The 18646-nt window shown below is 34.2% G+C and overlaps 2 protein-coding genes across 2 annotated transcripts in view; one reads left to right on the plus strand and one right to left on the minus strand.

The window, feature by feature from the left end:
* Window positions 1-18646, minus strand: part of LOC138714644 (synaptotagmin-5-like) — a 117107-nt gene that overhangs the window by 65443 nt on the left and 33018 nt on the right. Inside the window, exon 2 of the mRNA XM_069846693.1 lies at window positions 13555-13687. Coding sequence (XP_069702794.1) covers window positions 13555-13687 — 133 coding nt within the window. The remainder of the gene's footprint in view (window positions 1-13554; window positions 13688-18646) is intronic.
* snsl (snustorr snarlik) overlaps window positions 1-18646 on the plus strand; it is a 154719-nt gene that overhangs the window by 46271 nt on the left and 89802 nt on the right. The gene's annotated exons all lie outside the window — the stretch shown is intronic.

Raw genomic sequence — 18646 nt, forward strand, 5'->3', positions numbered from 1 at the left:
TGGAATTTCCCCAAAATATTATTCCAAAACTCATTACCGAGTGGAAGTATGCAAAGTATATTGTTTTTAAGGTATTAATATTTACAATCTTTTGCATAGATCTAATAGCAAAACAAGCTGAATTTAGTTTGGGGGTAATTTCTTTCATATGATTTTTCCAATTTAACATATTATCGATTTTTAAGCCAAGAAATTCGGTTGTTGTTGTTGTTTCTAATAGGGATCTATTGTTAATTATTGCGCTAGAAATTTGCGACGTTGAATTTGGACAGGATTTAAATTGAATTATGTTAGTTTTGTTACAATTTAATACCAATTTATTGACTGAGAACTTGTCACGTATTTTGAAGAGAATTTCCTCTGTTGAAGATTGGATTGTGTTGGAGTTATTGGCTGTAATTACTATACTTGTGTCATCTGCAAATAATATGGGATGACCTACATCTTTTATTAGGGGGGGCAAGATCATTTATAAACACTAGAAAAAGTAGGGGACCTAATATTGATCCTTGAGGAATTCCATTATTAATAGTTCCCCATGTCGAGGCAGATTTCATAGTTGTATTGATTTGTTTGATTGATAGTTGTCGGTCCCACCGCCCTTTTGGTATAACATAAATCCCCCCTACCCTCCCCCCGGGATGGAATAAGGTCTGAATTCAACACAGGTTCGAACTACGCTACGCATAGCGGAGTTTTGTACAGTTGGCAGCTCTGGTCTTGAGTACCCCTGATTTCGTGATTCGTCACAGACAAGTGTGACTCAACCTGTAATTACGTACGTACATATCGCCATACAAGCTGCCATATTTCGTTAGATAAATAGTTCCAACCGGCTTCACCGTATATAATCGAGACGACTGTCGCAATAATAGCTGTCGTCAACGTGCTTCTTTTCATTGCACTGACGTTACAGCCACAGGCCTCGGCTTGTATAAAATATTACGGAGACGGACCTCCTAAACTTGGAAAACACCAGTAACGAAGAGACCACTCGGGCCATAAATCTAAACATTTTATGCAGTGTATGTAATTTAGAAGAGACCTTTGTTCATCTAAATGAACGGTGACCAAAACTCGAGCTGCAGTGATTACATGCGACAGACAGCCTATTTATTTATTTATTTATTTATTTATTTATTTATTTATTTATTTATTTATTTATTTATTTATTTATTTATTTATTTATTTATCTGTATGTTTGTTTGTTTGTTTGTTTATGCTCGACCATGCCGAAATGTAGTAATTATACACCTGGTAGCAGACCTTCAATGCATGTCATTAAAGTACACCTACTCATTAAAGGTCAGGTCTTTCAGCCAATGACGACTCAGGTTACAACTGTTCAGCCAATGACAGGTCAGCTTTCTACCGTTATAAAACCGCAAGTATCGATTATTCTCGGATATGCAATCGAAAGAGAATTAGCGAAAAGTCACGGAGGCTGGAAATCCAATACTGTCGCAGAAGGTTATGTTCTGTTACTGTAATAATTAGCGTTAATTGTAAATAATATTCAAATAAATTCAATTTGTCATCTCGTTTTTCAATGTCTAATTTAATTTCAGTGCTATCTCTGTAGGTTCTTATGGCCTAGCAAGGTCAATGTGGACATCTGTTCCTCGGAAAAAATCAATACTTTCGCGTCTGCGCACATCTCACAACATACGGGACATTGCTCAAAAATTAATAATATCAAGTTAGAAATATGGTCGAGCATAAAAAGTCGTATGAAACTCGCCTATAATGGTAATTAAGAAGCTCGTATGAAAATTATGAAACTCGCTTGCGCTCGTTTCATAAATATCCATACTCACTTCTTAATTACCTTCATTATAGGCTCGTTGCATAATGTACTATTATTTATTTATTTATTTATTTATTTATTTATTTATTTATTTATTTATTTACTTATTTACTTATTTACTTATTTACGTATTTACGTATTTACTTATTTACGTATTTACTTATTTATTATTTATTTATTATTTTGCTAATAATTGTAACATAAAATATAATATATACAGAAAAACTTTAGCTCGTCCCTGAAAGAGTAGAGCTCGTGTTCAGGGGCGGATTCCTGAATTGAAATTAATAAGTAGTAAGGAGACAATTCTCGGAGCGGGCAGGGAATGCAAATACACTACTGTATTCATTAAACGCCAGGAATCGACATGTCTTAAATCATATCCAGGAAGAGAAAGATGAGATAATAGTACGTTATGCAACGAGCCTATAATGATAGTAATTAAGAAGTGAGTATGGATGTTTATGAAACGAGCGCAAGCGAGTTTCATAATTTTTATACGAGCTTCTTAATTACTATTATAGGCGAGTTTCATACGACTTTTTATGCTCGACCATATTTCTAACTTGAAATTACCGGTATTCAGATGTACACATTTTATTTGTAACTGACAAGATCGGAAGTGACCTTGTTCTAGGTCGTGAATTGTGAGATGTGCGCAGACGCGAAAGTATTGATTTTTTCCGAGGAACAATAACGTCATTGACCTTGACGTAGTCCCGTTAAACTTGATAATAATATAATATTATAACCTTGATTATTGAATTCGACATTGAAAAACGAGATGACAAATTGAATTTATTTGAATATTATTTACAATTAACGCTAATTATTATAGTAACAGAACATAACCTTCTGCGACAGTATTGGATTTCCAGCCTCCGTGACTTTTCGCTAATTCTCTTTCGATTGCATATCCGAGAATAATCGATACTTGCGGTTTTATAACGGTAGAAAGCTGACCTGTCATTGGCTGAACAGTTATAACCTGAGTCGTCATTGGCTGAAAGACCTGACCTTTAATGAGTAGGTGTACTTTAATGACATGCATTGAAGGTCTGCTACCAGGTGTATAATTACTACATTTCGGCATGGTCGAACATAAATAAATGTAAGGAAGTCAGCTACCTAATGGGGTTTGAAATATCTCGTGCTCTAAAGCTTTTTAATAGAACAGAATCTCTCAAAAGAGTAATGATTAAAATAGTTAAATAATTTGTCCGTAAGGTTCGTGGACTTCCTGCACAAAACCGGTCCTTCTCTCGTGCAGTAAAATTATAATAAATTCTCAAAAATAACTATCATAATATTACTCCTACCACAATATTACCAACCTTTATCATATGCATACTGTACTTTGATGCTCGTTTTCTCGATTTTCCAATTTTCAAAATTTTGTAACATTCAAAATGCTCTAATGAATGCAGTTTTTCTCCAATCTCAGTGAAATTTCGCACAGTGGTCACACAAAAGTATGTGAAATAAACTAATAGATTTGTTTTCTTCTGCTATTGAAAGTATTCAAATCACCATGTGATGTGATAAGTTAAAAATTAACAACTAAAAGACGTAAATATTTTTTCCTCAAAAAGTCATTTCTCGACCAAGTAAAGAGAGAAGAATTTAGAGATTTTTATCCGCGGGATTGATAAAAATACTAGTACAGGAGCCACCACTGGTTGTAGTTGTCATGCCAAGTATCAATATACTCTAAAGCTGCTGATTCGGAGCTGCGTTCGGGCTTGGGTTGGATCCCCCTTTGCTCTCATTGAATGGTTTCTTCCGAGGTTTTCCCCAGCCGTGGGACTGAAGCTGGATGGTCTATGGCGAGTCCTTGGCATCAGTCCCTCTGATTTGATTACTCCCCTTCGATTTGATTACCTGGTTGGGTTTTTCCGAGGTTTTCCCCAACCAAAAGGCAAATGCCGGGTAATCTTTTGGCGAATCCTCGGACCTCGACTCACCTCACCTCATCTCACTACATCTCGCCAAAATATTGTAAAAAAAAATTGCACAAAATTGTAAAAATTGTAGAAAATTACTAAATTGTAAAACTGTAAAAATTTTTTTAAATTGTAATTGTAATATTGTAAAATTTTTACTTGTTCCACGTCTTAACGCTTCATTGCTCATGTAAGATCTATGGAATAAAATAAATGAATGAATGAATGAATGAATGAATGAATGGATGGATGGATGGATGGCTGAATTAATTAATTAATTAATTAATTAATTAATTAATTAAACACATTTTTTCGTCTGTAAAAATGAATTCCATTTTGTGTTCTACATTTTTTAAAATTATTTTACGTTGGGTAACTATTTAAAAAATTATATATATATATATATATATATATATATATATATATATATATATATTTCATTTTAAGGGCATTTAAAAACAAGGCTCTCCTTTTCTGAACTGCATTGAAATCATTTTTCCATCTTCCTTTACATAGTAAGAAAACTTCAATGAATGAAACCGTGTTCTTTCTTAAACCAATATTTTAAATTCTGATTGCTGCCAAACTATGAAAGATATAAATATAGTATTGCTTGAAATTCATATTTAGAACATACAAAATAACCTACTACAATATTTTTAGCTTTTGGGACATCACAGTTCAAAAACATAGTTTTTTACCCACGTACAATTTCACCAGCTGCGGGATACACAGTATGACATATTATTACTTGGGAATATTGGGGAGGCCCGACTCCGTATATACACGTGTGGGCGTTTGAACTCTTGCCTAATATATCTTTTATTTGACATTTATTGTAATTTTAATGTATTTAAATGTATTTTATTGACAATATGTATGCATTTTTATGCCTTTGACAATAAAGCTTATCTAATCTAATCTATGTCGATGTAGATTTTGTTACTCTGACAGTGAAGAATTAGAGAAGGGAAAACGATTATGGATATAAAAATACTCAAATATAAATGTGTATTTTTTTAAGTTCAAAGGGGGGGGGGGTTCAAACCCGGTAACTATCCCTTGCGTACGCCATTGCTATCAATAGCAGGGGCGATTTCTCAGGGCATGCTATGCTTGCTGCGCAAGCCCAATATTTTCGTAGAATGTGTATTTCTCAAAATGGGACTACGTACATTAAAATTTATTTTGATATTTGGAATACTGTATAGGCTTAATACCATCCGCAGGTTGCACACCGCAAGTATCGCAACGCTTGCTCGTTTCTCGGAGCTACAGGAAAGACGTAGAAACAGCGAGAATATGATGCGCGCGCAAGTGCCTTCCTCCTTAGTCCGTCCTAGGCGCACATGCTTCTGTTATGTGTTGTTTGAAGCTCTGGTCCGAGAGCTACACCAACGACTATTTAACATTACACAGAGCAGTATTGACAGCGGGAATGTGCTGTGATTTGCGAGTGCAATGTAATTGTATGAGCGGAATGCATGTGTTAGCTGCTGCATGTATTATTAATTCTTAAACATTAATTTGAAATATTGCAATGAGTTCGGAATTGTGTGTCGTTGAAACCTTATTATTAAATCCATATTCCCGAAGGACTATTCAAGAGAAGACAGACATTATAGAGAATATGTGCGCTCGTTCAATGCAGCTCAATACAACAATGTGCATTGGTTGGCAGGGTCGAAAAAACTAAATAAACTGTTTTGTTGGCCATGTTTGTTATATTATATCGAACTTCTACATTTGAAAAGTGAATATGATCCATGGCTCATAATGATTTCATAATTATAAAATAAATTATTTATGTGGGTCTGATTATTTTTATTAATTATGAAATATTATATCCTCCCATCTTCTCCTATGAATAAAAGAGCAAGCCTAACTTTCGTGACTAGCATTCGCCCCTGATCAATAGTATAAAGTGTGGTATCATCTGTAAATAAAATAGATTCAATATCAGTATTAAATGGCAAATAATTGATGATAATAATAAGAAATAACAAAGGTCCTAAAATAGAGCCTTGAGGAACACCATATAGCAAAAGCATTGCGCTTTGTACCATTCAGTAGCGAAGGGTTTGCAGAGCCCTGCACGTGTTATAATGTCTCTCCAGGTTATGACGGCGTTAATCATTACACTGATTAGTTGATTAAGCAGCTGAGCGTTCAGATTTATTATGATGGATAGTTCGGCATGTCTGAAGGGATGACAACGAACTGCGTGGCGAAACTTTCCCCTTATCAGCCGTTATCGCCGGCTCATTACAATAAAATTAGGGACACTTTAGATAAACGACGTTTAGAGAGTAGGTTGGAAAGAAAAACATGGGCTTGGATATGAGGCACCTGGCTGAATTCTTAGTTTCTAAGTTCTACAGGTTTAGATCTAGCTTTAACCACTGGGTTCGAATCTCTCTTAGGCTGATTATCTCATTTCTTTTCCCTTGAGCTTTTTCTCCAATGTCAGATCATGTCCTGGCGAATTAAAAAATCATGTCACGAAATACCATGGACGCTAGATGGCCTCGTACCTGATTCAGTATCGTTAAATAACTCCTTAGAAAGATATTCGTGGTGTTCAACATGATGCATAGTTTCTGGGGTTAACGCTACATGTCATCGATAGAGAAACATCCAAGGTTTAAAAGCGACGTATCAGAAAAGACAAGGAAAGGAAATCCATCCTCACGTCCCCTAATCATACTGCAGATCTGTAGCTACGAAACTATGCATTATTCTTTATCTTGATCTTGAATATGAAACGAAAAAGTAACTCCGAAACTTTAAGTGTGTCAGTCTACATCTATGACACTTTACAAAACGAAAGAATTACAGCCCAACACTTTTTGTTTACCCATTTTCCAGTCGTCAAGGTTTGGACTCACAGATTAATTCTTGAACTGTGATCCATTAGCACGATTACAGATGTAATATATATATATATATATATATATATATATATATATATATATATATATATAATATATATATTTATTTATTTTCTTATTTATTTAATTATTTATTTATTTAATTATTTATTTATTTATTTTCTTATTTATTTAATTATTTATTTTCTTATTTATTTATTTTCTTATTTAATTAATTATTTATTTATTTTCTTATTTATTTTCTTATTTATTTCATTATTTATTTTCTTATTTAAATATTTATTTTCTTATTTATTTATTTATTTATTTTCTTATTTATTTAATTATTTATTTATTTTCTTATTTATTTATTTATTTTCTTATTTATTTCATTATTTATTTATTTATTTTCTTATTTATTTAATTATTTATTTATTTATTTTCTTATTTATTTAATTATTTTATTATTTATTTATTTTCTTATTTATTTAATTATTTATTTATTTATTTATTTTCTTATTTATTTAATTATTTATTTATTTATTTTCTTATTTATTTATTTAATTATTTATTTTCTCATTTATTTATTTAATTACTTATTTATTCATTTATTTAATTATCTATTTATTTATTTTCTTATTTATTTATTTAATTAATTATTGATTTATTTTCTTATTTATTTAATTATTTCCTTATTTATTTAATTATTTGTTTATTTATTTCTTTATTCATTTTCTTATTTCTTTATTTATTTATTTTCTTATTTCTTTATTTTATTATTTTTTTAATTATTTATTTACTTTCTCATTTATTTATTTATTTATTTATTTATTTATTTATTTATTTATTTATTTATTTATCTATTTATTTATTTTCGTTTTTTTATTTATTTTCTTACTTGTTTATTTATTTTCTCATTTATTTATTTATTTATGTATTTATTTATTTATAGGCCTATTTATTGATTTATTTTCATATTTTATTTATTTATTTGTTTATTTATTTATTTATTTATTTATTTATTTATTTATTTATTTATTTATTCATTTATTTAGTCGACACATTTGGAGTAACAGTTAGCGCATCTGGCCGCGAAACCAAGTGGCCCGGGTTCGATTCCCAGTCGGGGCAAGTTACCTGGTTGAGGTTTTTTCGGGGTTTTTCCTCAACCCAATATAGCAAATGCTGGCTAACTTTCGGTGTTGGACCCTGGACTCATTTCACCGGCATCATCACCTTCATCTCATTCAGACGCTAAATAACCTAAGATGTTGATAAAGCGTCGTAAATAACCTATTAAAATAAAAATTCATTTACTTTATTTATTTATTTATTTATATTTAGTTGTCCGTCTGTCCGTCCGTCTGTTTGTTTACTAATTTATTTAATTACCTAGTTAATTATTTATTTTTTATTTCTTTTTCATTTATTGAATTATTTATTTATTCCTTTATATATTAGTGTGTTTGTTCGTTTGTTTGTTTGTTTGTTTGTTTGTTTGTTTGTTTATTTATTTATTTATTTATTTATTTATTTATTTATTCTCAAGGAGTTACAGCTGTCAGGTCTTATATTCTACTCATCCAGAAATAAAAGAATACAGTAATTTAAATGTACAAATTAATATTTTTAAAATAAAAATTCTAAATGGATAGACAAAATTACAAACTCAATATTGAAATAGGTAAAGCTAATCAACTCTATACATAATCAAGAGACAAGAAAACAAGACACTTAGGTACAAATTAAAATATTACAAAATAAAATAACAGTAATGCTAATTAACTAACTCTCAACGAACAATTTATTGTGAATAAAAAACATGACAAGAAGTAATGCAATCAATATTGTGTTGTGATCTTTTGTCTGAGAACTTAGGTGAAATATCAAGGTTTCTTTACAAACCGCTTGACTTTTAGTATATACACATCCATACAGAATGAAAATCCGTGCAGGAAAACATCTGACAGAAGGATTAAGTGATAAACGGAAACACAAACTTCTATAAGTACAGTAAATTCTGTAGTAACAAATGCGTTCAAGAAGCGTATTTGCCTTCTCGGGCGTGATTTCAAAACTGCCTGCTTACTTTGTAGGCAATACATTCATTGCTCCGGTGTGCTCGATAAGTAATGAATGCTATTTATGAAGTAACAGCGTCAGCTGTCCCCAGCAAGTACAGTACAGTCCTCCGTGTAGCAGCTTCGCTTATCTAACGATGGGATCTGTTTACACAGCTTATCGGTCCGTTGTCTAGTGACTAATGACTAATGCGTCCGACTGCCCTGCAAGTGCAAGTGCATGTGATAGTCACACCACACTGTGATGATGCAACTGGAGCAAAATGTTCACTTGCACCAACATTTTTGTCCGTCCAGTTATTTACCTATACGTGTTAATGTAAAGAAATACAAGTGTATAGCGAATTTTCATTGTGGTGAATTTAGAAATAGTTCCCGGTATGAAAAGGAAATCATCTAATCATTCTGTAAGATGGAACAAAATGTATGGTACATTTGCATAATACAACGTTGCATAGCATTACCTAGCAACGGCGGCTTTGGAATTGTTCCTTTATTCCAGGTCTGACATTGTTACTTGCGTTTTCGCGTTGAAACTCAAAAACTGAATATGTATAGGTTCAAGAAAATGTATTTGGCATAAAAAACCATTCAGAGGTAGTACGTTTCATTATTATGGAAGAAAATAACTTTCAGAATGTCTGGTATTTTTCATTGAAAATAAATCTGAAAAATTTTTATTTGGATGTCTAATGAACTTAGTTTGCAGCAGTTGCTGCACAAGCCACTAGTTCTTCTATAATTCACTGTTCCTTTTGTATCATATATTTTGCTCCACCCTGTATTAGTGATGCGCTCCTTCCCCAAAATAAGGGCAAAACTCGGAGAGAGTTCGGTATGTAATGCAACTGAAAGGCATGTATTGGAATGATACTTGAGGATCTACTGGAATAATGTAGGCTATTCCCCACGGTAAACTAACAAAAACAAAGCTGAGTATAACTTTCACTTGCAGACAAGTATCACTGACCCCGATCCAGAGGATACCACGACTGCGATAGTGACACTCGCCGTAGACTGGCTTGCACTGCTCTAAAATATTGACAGCTGTGTAATGTTCATGTATAAGTCTTTATTTAACATGCGTTCAGGCGTCTATACACAACAGAGGCTCTCTGTGTAGACAAGGTCCTCTTTCTTTCAAAATAATATATTAACATGCATAAATTATACAGGGACATCATTTTATTTTACTTGCATTTTTATTGTACCTGGATTTCTGAATGTACTTCACTCTCACCCCTTCACTAATGTCCTTGCTCCCGTCAGACACACAAACTTACGGCCGCTGTTGCATTCGAAGTCTTCAAGCAGTGAAGTAAACACTGCAGTGTATAGTGTGTTTCAGAAATATGATTGCGTTTTCTATAGAAGAAAGAACCTATATTAATAATATCGTACTAAAAAATTATATTCAAGAAACGATAAATTCAATTTCAGAGAATATGCTTCAAAATGTTTTTAATAATATGCGTACTGAATTGAAGCCTGCATTGTAATGAACGGCAACCATTTTCAGTAACTTGTTTAAAAATTCAGATTAGCTTATTTTGAATTGAGGTGGCTAGAAGCAAAGGAATGCTAGTGACATTTGTAATAACATGAGTTAAGTGCATCCAGTGTAAGCTAAAGTATCTAAAATTTTAGTGGCAAAGGGATATTTTAAACGCATCACACATTAAAATTTAAATAAAAAATTTCACCGATTTTACGAAAGCTTAAATATTTAAACCCCATTTCCTCAAAAGTAACTTAAGTGCACTTACAGCCCTTTATGGCCCCCTCAATTTAAATGCACTCTCTATATTGTATGATAACATCAATAATTAATATGCTAAATAAAGTAGACATTACATAACGAACATAGCCGCCTGAAAAGTTGAGTTTTTGAAAAAAAAATGTTACTACTCTACTGTATTTTGATAAATTCCGTAAAAGTGATAATCAAACTGAAAATCGTAATATCGTAATTCCCTACAACATAAATGGATATACTACTTTTCTCTCCTCCTATACCTAGTAAAATGATTTGTTTACATATTGCACTAGTAACATCAAACTCCTGTAATGGAAGGGGGCAACAGTGTTTCCGAGTATAGCCAGGTTCATGTTTAAAATGTTGGTAAAAATAAAGTGATGTCCCTGTATAAGTCTTTAGTTAACATGCGTTCAGGCGTCTATATACAACAGAAGCTCTCTGTGTAGATAAGTTTCTCTTTCTTTCAAAATAATATATTAACATGCATAAATTATACATTGTAAATATCTTATTGTTAAGTTTTTTCGGGAAAGCATGGTGTTTGCACGATGGGTTTAACAATAATGATGATTTAATTAGTTATTTTACGACACTTTTTCAACTGCTATGGTTACCTAGCGTCTTAATGAGATGAAGGTGATAATGCCAGCCAGGGGCGGACGCAGGGTTTTTTTTTCGGGAGGGATTCGAGGAGATAGTAAAGATGGAGTAATGAGAAATAAGTTTATATACTCACAATTTGTTTCCGAGTCACAAACATTTACAAGTTGGCCTGAGTAGCGTAGTCGGTATAGCCTTCTATGCTCGAAGTTGCGGGTTCTACCCCAACCCAGCTCGATGGCATTTAAGTGTGTTTAAATGCGACAAGCCTCATATCAGTCGATTTACTGGCATGTAAAAGAAGTCCTGAGGGAAAAAATTCCAGCACACCGACGATGCTGATATAACCTTGGCAATTGCGAGCGTTGTTAAATAAACCATAATTTTTTTATTTTAACATTTACAATGACTGCAATACAAAAACAATGACAGAATGACATTTACAGAAGAAGGCGACGAGGCTTCTTAGACATTTCATCCCGTACTTCATGAGCTTATACTTCTACATTTTTATGTATATACATCAAGGCCAGTCCATTTAATCTGTCTGCTCCTCAAGTAAGTCTTCAAATACCGCAATGTTGAGAACGACCGTTCTGGTGTTGCTATAGTTACAGACAACGTGCAGAAAAGTTTCAGCGCCTTGCGAGTGCAGGGAAAAATAATTTCATTGCACCTGTTCAAAGATGATATGAAGTCAGTACGTATTAGGTGAAGATTTTTCTGATCAAGGAAATTTCTTCTCCACATCTTCAATTCATTGAAGAAAGACTCTGGTGATGCATCAACATCATTGGGCCACTGATTTACTATAGCCTCAACAGCAGTTTCTAAATCTTCATCTGATGCTAGCACTATGTTTTTAGGCAGAAAAGTTTGTATGGACTTTAGGATTCCCTTATGATTTAAAAACCTGTCCTTGAGCTGACTAATGAAATAGTCTAAGAAGAGAAGAAAAATTACAAGCCTAAAATACTCTTCGTGACTCTCTGTCTTGAAGTAAGAACGCTGTGTTTGTCTTCCTGCAGTTCTTGGAATTTAACATTTTAACAAAGAGAATATTCTGGTATTTGCCGATGATATGATTGTAATACAAGACACTGAAACAAAACTTCAAAAAGCAGTATATGAACTGAATAAAATATGCCAGAAGCATAGCTTTAACATATCAAATACAAAAACAAAAGTAATGGCATTTCAAGGCAAAAATACTGTAAGATCTAAGATTGAAATAGATAATAAAGTAGTAGAACAAGTAACAAATTTTAAGTACCTGGGATGTGATGTGAGTTACAAAAAGGATAATGATATAAAAATAAAATTACAATCATTCCAAATAGTATGTGGCACAATTAATAGAACTTTGAAGAATAAACGCAGAAAGGAAACAAAAATGAAATTCTACAATGTAATGGCAGTCCCTACTCTTTTATATGGAAGTGAAAGTTGGGTTACAACAAAACCTGAAGTTAGTAAAATACAAGCGGAAGAGATGAGATTCTTGCGAAAAGTTAAAATGTTATGTTTTATTTAACGACGCTCGCAACTGCAGAGGTTATATCAGCGTCGCCGGATGTGCCGGAATTTTGTCCCGCAGGAGTTCTTTTACATGCCAGTAAATCTACTGACATGAGCCTGTCACATTTAAGCACACTTAAATGCCATCGACCTGGCCCGGGATCGAACCCGCAACCTTGGGCATAGAAGGCCAGCGCTATACCAACTTGCCAACCAGGGCGACTTGCGAAAAGTAAAAGGATGCACGAGATTAGATAGAATTAGAAATGAAGATAGTAGGCAGGAACTAGGAGTATACCCACTTATTGATAAAATAGACAATTACAGACAAGATTGGAAATTACATGTAGAGAGAATGGACGACTACAGACTTCCCAAGAAAGCAATAAATTATAAACCAAAAGGACGAAGAGATCAGGGACGTCCGATGAAAAGATGGAGCGACCTTTGAAGCCGGAACGGGCAATTGCCCATACTATGAAGTGAAGAAGAAGAAGAAGAATTTACGTGGAAAACTCTCTAATTCCTATGTACATTCACGAATTAAAATTAATATTATTTTTGTTTCTTGTTTCGTATTTTTCTCAAAATTTTGGGAGGGGATATATCCCCTTAGTCCCCCCCCCCCTTGCATCCGCCCCTGATGCCAGCGAAATGAGTCCACGCGATAAAATTGTGCGATAAGCAGCCATGATTGGTTGAAAGACGTCTTTTCGTACCGTTTTATTGGTCAAAAGTAGTGTGACGTAGTAAAAGTGTAATAGTCACTATAATAGAGAAAGGGCTCTCTCTGCCTAGTTAGCACAAACGCAGCTTTGCTCGGATCTGTTTGCTTGTCCTGTCAAACATCGCGCCACGTATTTGAACCTATATGTATGCAGATAAACAATTCCTGTATTTATAGAGTTGGTTTGCCAACACATAAATTCCGGTCTGAGAGTAATAAACATTTCTGTCAGTTGTTTTGCGCGATTACCTCGATGTATCCACTCGTAACCCCAGCAACCGGGTCCGACGAAACAGACGACGATGATGAGAGTGATCATGACGACACCGGCTCCTATCGCCATGACGAGCACCTTGCCCCACGGGCCCAGTTGGAACACCATCTGCAACAAAAAAACATCGAATTCGTCACCTCGTATAACTGCTAACGAGATATTCTTAACTAGACTAAAACGTATCTTAGAAATACAGGGACATCACTTTATTTTTACCAACATTTTTAACATTAACCTGGCTCTACTCGGAACCACTGTTGCCCCCTTCCATTACAGGAGTTTGATGTTACTAGTGCAATATGTAAACAAATCATCCAGTGTATCCATTTATGTTGTAGGGAAATACGATATTACGATTTTCAGTTTGATCATCACTTTTACGGAATTTATCAAAATACAGTAGAGTAGTAACATCTTTTTTTTTTCAAAAACTCAACTTTTCAGGCGGCTATGTTCGTTATGTAATGTCTACTTTATTTAGCTTATTAATTAACACAATTAGGAACTTAAAATCCAGACGTTTGAGATGGGCAGGGCATGTAGCACGTATGGGTGAATCCAGAAATGCATATAGAGTGTTAGTTGGGAGACCGGAGGGAAAAAGACCTTTAGGGAGGCCGAGACGTAGATGGGAGGATAATATTAAAATGGATTTGAGGGAGGTGGGGTGTGATGATAGAGACTGGATTAATCTTCCACAGGATAGGAACCGATGGCGGGCTTATGTGAGGGCGGCAATGAACCATCGGGTTCCTTAAAAGCCATTTGTAAGTAAGTAAGTAAGTATTAATTATTGATGTTAACATACAATATACAGAGTGCATTTAAGAGGGGCTCATAAGTAAAGGGCTGTAAGTGCACTTAAGTTACTTTTGAGAAAATGGGGTTTAAATATTTAAGCTTTCGTAAAATCGGTGAAATTTTTATTTAAATTTTAATGTGTGATGCGATTAAAATATCCCTTTGCCACTAAAATTTTAGATACTTTTGCTTACAGTGGATGCACTTAACTCATGTTATTACAAATGTCACTAGCATTCCTTTGCTTGTAGCCACGTCAATTCAAAAAAAGCTAATCTGAATTTTTAAACAAGTTGCTGAAAATGGTTGCCGTTCATTACAATGCAGGCTTCAATTCAGTACGAATATTATTAAAAACATTTTGAATCATATTCTCTGAAATTGAATTTATCGTTTCTTGAATATAATTTTTTTAGTACGATATTATTAGTATAGGTTCTTTCTTCTATAGAAAACGCAATCATATTTATGAAACACACTATACACTGCAGTGTTTACTTCACTGCTTGAAGACTTCGAATGCAACAGCGGCCGTAAGTTTGTGTGTCTGACGGGTGGAAGGACATTAGTGAAGGGGTGAGAGTGAAGTACATTCAGAAATGCAGGTACAATAAAAATGCAAGTAAAAATAAAATGATGTCCCTGTACTACAAGGCATAACTTGTTCATATTACATTAGAATTTTCATTTTAAGAATAAAATTTTACAAATAAAATACGTAATTGTATTCACATTGACATGTATCTATACTAATAATAAATCTATAGCCAAAATTTTTCTGGTAATTTTCGATTTTCCAAAAATAATTGGTCCTAACATATATAATTAACCACCCTGAAACCGAAAATCGCTTTTTTTCAAATTTTTGTTTAAATGTATGTATGTCTGTCTGTCTGTCTGTATGTTTGTTACCTTTTCACGCGATAATGGCTGAACGGATTTCGATGAAAATTGGAATATAAATTAAGTTCGTTGTAACTTAGATTTTAGGCTATATGTCATTCATAATACATTATTTAAAAGGGGGGTTATAAGGAGGCCTGAATTAAATAAATCGAAATATCTCGCTTATTATTGATTTTTGTGAAAAATGTTAAATAACAAAAGTTTCTTTAAAAATAATTTGCGATAAGCTTTATTCCTTGAAAAATTTTGATAGGACTGATATTTAATGAGATAAATGAGTTTTAAAATTAAAATCACTGTCATCTAAGGCGGTAATGAAATAAAAAACAAATGACTTCGTCTATAAGGGGCCTTGGACAGCAACAATCGAAAGCTATGAAAGATAGCCTACAGAGAATGTTTCTGTGTTTGTATGAAGTAATATCGGAAGCTAAATTAACCGATTTATATATTTAATGATTATTTCACCATTGGAAAGTGTAGTTTCTCTAGATGGACATAATGCTATAATGTTATTACAGTAACTTCTGATATAATATAATATAATATAATATAATATAATATAATATAATATAATATAATATAATACAATATAATATAATATAATATATGTAATGTAATATTATATAATATAATTTAAGTTATTTGAAGGGTTCAGAACCATAGTGGGCCAAACGCCATTTACTGAATACGTAGAAAACAAGGGTTAAAATAAGTTATTACCATAATTCAATGGAAACCTATAACAAGTAAAATAAAATATACACATTAAATCTAAATGATGTCAATGTTCATTAAACTATGGTTGCATTTAATAAAAATTAGAAACATGTTAAAAGAATTGTCATTGCACCAATGAGTGGTCTCTGGTCCAAAATGATCGCATTTTAATTATTTGTATGCAATTTAAATTAAGTAACATATTAAACGATTTATCCTTCTATCAAACACGAATGTTCCCTGGATCAAATGTCCTATTTTAATTATGCAATTACTTTATATTTATTTCTAACGGGTGCAGCGGAGCGCACGGGTACGGCTAGTACTATAATAAAATACAAATAAATTGAATAATTAAAGGAAGAAAATCTCATCTAAATAAGAGGACTCGGGGAAGGATGCAAGAATACTTGTAGCATTACCGCGCTGCATGGCGATACCAATGCGCTGACCTAGATATTGACTGCTTCGAGGGTCCCCAGAAAGCTGCACTAAACTTCTGCCTATGGTGGAGATGAGAGCTTTGGCTTCACTACACCATGATCCAAACGTTTCAACCGCAAAAGGGACAAAAATATAATTATCTGCAAGATGTTTATATTTATGGTATTTACTGACAGCGACACTTTCTGCTGCAGATCCTGGTGTCTTAGAGGTTGAAGACAAATGAGAAGGGGCCAGTGTATCAACACATGTGGAATCCCAAATTAAGGATTTGCCTACACGCCACGGGACTAGAGTCAGACCATCGGGTCTCTTGCCGTCTGAACGGCTGATCCCGAAAGGTTCTAAGATGTATGGAACCCCTGAGGATGTTAATGCTCTTTTAATGATGTCATTGAGCGATGAATGACGAGAGAGACGCCCCTTACTCATGACACAACTTAAGGCATGGTGGCCGCAAGAATCTACAATATTGCCACAGATACATTTATGACTGTGACAGATTTTGCAACCGACGCGTAGAGCCACGGAAACTTTAAAGGATCTGGGATCCATAAGGGTACCGATGTTAGGGGAAGGAATTGCATGAAGCCAAGATCCTGAAACATTTTGTTGGACAGCCAAAAAACGAGCAAGATCTGTATCTGAAGAAAAAGATGACTGAAGGGACTGCTTAACAAGAGAGATTAGTATTTCATCCCAATTCTTTTGAACCGCTGGAAAAGACGGAGGATCAGAGTTATTGGAAACCTCGCCCCATCGAACTAAAGCCTCCTGCACAAAAGGGATCTGAACCGTATCACTGTAAGAGGGAATGGTGTATTGCAAGGGGATCCTCTGAGTCCCATAATGTTCAATCTGGTTACGCACGATGTGGTTCAGAAGGTAGCAACCCAAGACGTGAAAATGTATCTGTATGCAGATGATATGGTTGTGCTAAGCAACAACAGGACCTCACTCCAAGAGGCAACCAACAACCTAGTCGTATGGTCCCAGGACAACGACATGCAGATAAACCAAAACAAGACGAAAATAATGAAGTTTCGCAAAGGAGGAAAATTATCCTCAAAGGACAAGTTTATCTGCGAAACTCAAACCCTGGAAATAGTAAAATATTTCAAATATCTAGGGGTGACCCTGCAAGTAACCGGATTCACGTTCACCAGGCATATTGAGGACAGAACAGTCGCGGCAATCAAGGCCACAATGGGGATACGAAACCTCAAGTCCCTGTCACTCGGAACCTCAATTGCACTGTTCAAACTCAAAGTCGCACCGGTAGCATCATATGCCATTCAGATAATATGGACGTACCTGAGCTACCAAAACCTGAAAACTTTAGACAGGGCTAAGTCCAGATATATAAAAAGAACACTCTGCATCTCCAAGTTCGCTCCAACCCGACTCGTGTACCAGCTGGCAGGAACAACGTCCTTCATAGAAGATTTAATGGCCACCTACAACCTGACACCAACCCCAGCCAGTACGAAGTTTTTTGACGAACGACCACAGAAAGCCGCAGAAATTGACCCTGCATTTTTCCGCACCCCAGCGATGGACAACGAGGAACGGAAAGCAGCCAACTTCGAGCTACGTCACCATTACACAAGGGGAGCAATCCATGGTTTTGACTACCGCATCTGTACTAGAAAAGGTTTTCACCAGGTGACCATTGATTGTGCGTGTATAATCTGTAGACTGCATTGCCCGCTATATCACCTCTTTGAGTGCTCACTAAGAACATTGCCGCTGTCATATTACGCTAAAGATGAATGACAAAGAACTGTGTACGACATACTCACAATGCTCGATATACACAATGTGTTTATTAAATCTATTATAATTGTAAGAGGGAAAAATAGATTTCATTATTAACTATACATTAAATCCTGTAGCCTGTGAAACTTAAGTTAAAAGACGTGAAATCATCTGTACCGGGGTTAGGTAATTAAAATCGCGCTCAAATATCAGTTTTTTCATGAAATAAGTTCCTATTATATGTCGAGTGTACAGTGTTGCTAAAAAGTTTAGAGACACCTTATAATTCTAATAAAATGCTGCCCTGGACTTAAATTATTAGGGATACCGACAACGTTTTTAACCGAAAGTCTAGTTTTTCAGGTGAAGTTCCCTGTGAAGCACACTTGAATAATTCCAAGGGAAAAATTGTCCCGGGACCGGGTATCGATCCCGGGA

Source organism: Periplaneta americana, chromosome 15 (genome assembly GCF_040183065.1).
Source record: "Periplaneta americana isolate PAMFEO1 chromosome 15, P.americana_PAMFEO1_priV1, whole genome shotgun sequence".
Classification (NCBI taxonomy): Eukaryota; Metazoa; Arthropoda; class Insecta; order Blattodea; family Blattidae; genus Periplaneta; species Periplaneta americana.